The sequence below is a fragment of the Manis pentadactyla genome, chromosome 2 (assembly GCF_030020395.1).
Source record: "Manis pentadactyla isolate mManPen7 chromosome 2, mManPen7.hap1, whole genome shotgun sequence".
In the NCBI taxonomy this organism is placed as follows: domain Eukaryota; kingdom Metazoa; phylum Chordata; class Mammalia; order Pholidota; family Manidae; genus Manis; species Manis pentadactyla.
Window position 1 is genome coordinate 198,048,160 of NC_080020.1, and position 3,319 is coordinate 198,051,478.

A 3,319-nucleotide genomic window follows, 5' to 3' on the forward strand; every position below is an offset into this window, starting at 1 on the left:
CACTATTTTTTCAGATAAACTTTCTTCCCCTTTCTCTGTCTCTTCACCTTCCGAGACTCCTATAATGTGTATATTAGTCCACTTAATGATGCCCTTTATGTTCTTTAGGCTTTATTCACTCTTTTATTGTTGTTGTATCTGACCAGATAATTTCAAATGACCTGTCTTTGAATTTGCTGATTTATTCTCCACAATCAAATCTGCTGTTGAACCCCTTTAGTGAAATTTTCAATTTAGTGATTGTATTCTTTAGCTCTAAAATTTCCATTTGGTTCTTTTTAACCTTTTCTCTTTGCTGTAAGTCTTATTTTATTCAGTATCATTTTCCCAAGCTTGTTAAGGTTTTTTGAGATATAGATTCTCAGATCCCACTGATGAAGATTCTAATTCAAATAGTTTCAATTGATTGAAATCATACCAAGTGTCTTTTCTGACCATGATGGAATGAAACTAGAAATAATAGCAGAAGGAAAACTGGAAAATTCATAAATATCTGGAAATTAAACAGCACACTCTTGAAAAATCAGTGGGTCAAAGAACAAATCAAAAGGGACATAGAAATATCCTGAGACAAACAAAAATGGAAATTTCTGAAAATTTCAAAACTGTATTTCTGAAAGACCCCCCTAGGTGATTCAGATGCACATGTAGGTTTGGAAACCACTTCCAATGAAAAGACTACTTTAAACCCCTCCCACTTCCCAGTTTTCTCCAAGATGCTACCATCTGCCTACCAGTATTGTCTCTTTGTATCATTTGAGGCTCTTGAAACCCTTCTGCCTCCAGGAAGCCTTCCTGGATTGAATACTGTCTGACCATGAGTTTCATAGGGTCTCCACAGCCCTCTCCAGCCCAAAATGTGTTTGCATTTTCCATTTCTGTATTAATTTGGCATTTGCATTTTGCTAACTTGCTGTCTGAGTCTTAAGCCATCATGGACTAGAAAACTTCTGGACTAGGACTGCCCTAATTGACCCATTATTATTTGATGATAAACAGGTAGTGAGTGTAGTAGAGGTAGAATTCCGGGAACCCAGGTTCAAATCTCTGTTCTTCAAGGGTATGACTTCAAACAGGTTGCTTTCCTTCTGGGTCTCAGTTTCCTCATCCATTAGATGAGCAGTGGGTTGATGGCCTCCATGATCCTGTCCTCTGGACTCTGACTCTTTCCTTCCTCCCATGTATATTCCGCAGCTAAGGAAGTGGGACTCAAGACACTCTGGAAACTCTGCCCTAAATCAAAGGAACCAGAGGTCTGCCAGTTCTCTCTCCACCTCCCGTTCCAGGAGCAGCCATGGCCTTGAATGATGTTGATGTGCCGAAGCAGGTTAAGCACATGATGGCTTTCATTGAGCAGGAAGCCAATGAGAAGGCAGAAGAAATAGATGCCAAAGCTGAGGAAGAGTTCAACATTGAGAAAGGATGCCTTGTGAAAATGCAACAACTAAAGATTATGGAATATTATGAGAAGAAGGAGAAACAAATAGAGCAGCAGAAGGAAATTCATATGTCTACCATGAGGAATCAGGCAAGGCTGAAAGTTCTGAGAGCCCGAGATGACCTCATCTCAGAGTTACTGAACGATCTAAAACTGAGACTCAGCAGGACTGTGGTGGACCCAACAGTCTACTGGGGGCTGCTGGATAAACTCGTGCTCCAAGGTCTGCTCTGATTGCTGGAGCCCATGGCGATTGTATGCTGCAGGCCACAGGACCTCCTCCTGGTAGAGGCTGCAGTGCAAAAAGCCATCCCTGAATATGTAACAGTCTCCCAAAAATGTGTGGAAGTTCAAGTTGATCAAGAGGTGCACCTGGCTACAAACGCAGCTGGAGGTGTGGAGGTCTACAGTGGTGATCAGAGAATAAAGGTTTCTAATACCTTAGAAAGTCGACTGGATCTCTTAGCGCAGCAAAAGATGCCAGAAATATGAAAAGCCTTGTTTGGAGCCAATGCCAACAGAAAGTTTTTTATATAAGCCTCTGGGAAGCAAAGCTCATATTGAACTGTTAAGCCATAAAAGCATAAATTATTAGGGCAAAGGAAACTAGTAATGTTTCCTCCTCTTTTTTGCTTTGATATTATTCCATCTCCTTTTGTGAAATACCTTTCAAAAAGCTAAAGACATTATATTTTGGAATAAAGTCTGATTTAATGCTTAGAAATTTAGTTCCAGTTCATCTATATAGCACAGCTTCTGGTCAGTTCTGTAGTCTGGATTGAAAGGAGTAAAGATGTCTGCTCTTTATCCTCTAGGTGAGATATGAATGATATTCTTGGCCTATGGGTCTGAGTGATGTAAATTTCTTTAATATGTATGTGAAGGGTTTCCTTCTTTTGTTTCAGCTCCCTGTACTTATGTTATTTAATGAGGTTTAGAGATTTTCATCATGTATACAGAGCCAACTTCTGGACATATGACCAGTGTTCAGAAACCCTGGCACTCAGGGGTTAATGCTCTAAAGCCTGCCTTGAAATTCTTAATTTAATCTTTGAATGTGTGTTTTATAAATGAAGCCGAGCAGAACTTCAGAGCATGTGCCAGGGCCTTGAAGCCTTGGCTCATGCATGGTACCAGCTTCTGAAGCCTACCTATCTCCCTGGACCAGGTTCTTGGCCACCTACTGCCCTTGTGTCCTGAGACCCAGCCTTCCCCTCCTTCACCCAGGGAACATTGGTGCTTTCCGCCACTGACAAGGGCCTGGTGTGCATTCAGGGAGCATCAGGGTGGAGTGTGCATGCTTAGGGGCATAATGGTGGCCATATCTGCCTCGGGCTGGCAGCTCTGTGGTGACTTGGTGAGGATGAGGCTCTTGCCTACTAGATACTGAGCACATCCCCATGTGGAGATCGAAATACTCTGGGGTTCACCTGTCTGCTATGGGTTGGGTCAGCCAGTCTACTGGAATGGGAAATGCCTCAGTGGACTTCCTTGATCGCAGCTAGGGGGAATAACACATAGATCTGGGGCTGGTGGGAAGGAGGACCCAGCAGTGTCAAGCTTGCTGGGCCTGAATCTCAGGGTGGGAACTTCAGGAGCTTATGTAGGTCAGCACTTATCCTGTAAGGTACCCTGGTGCCTGATGGAGTCCTCAATCAGATAGCTCAGTGCCTTGGGGGCTGGGGCTCAGCTCTTCCAGCCATCTTACAGCATCTTTTGGGAGAAATAAAGAAATACAAGTTGTGTAATTTCAATGATCCTCCATACAGACAATGCACAATATAATGTTAAGTAATAAAATTCATGCTAATGATTTAAATTTTTGTTTTAATTTACTTAGACATTAAGTAGCAAATAAACATCATGACAAGTCAAAAGAGA

General features: G+C 42.1%; 1 protein-coding gene across 1 annotated transcript; it reads left to right on the forward strand.

The window, feature by feature from the left end:
- Positions 1-1,294: 1,294 nt before the first annotated feature.
- On the forward strand, positions 1,295-1,975 carry ATP6V1E2 (ATPase H+ transporting V1 subunit E2). The gene is given in 1 exon segment (XM_036926065.2): positions 1,295-1,975. A coding segment is annotated over 1 exon segment (681 nt).
- The last annotated feature ends 1,344 nt before the right edge of the window (positions 1,976-3,319 follow it).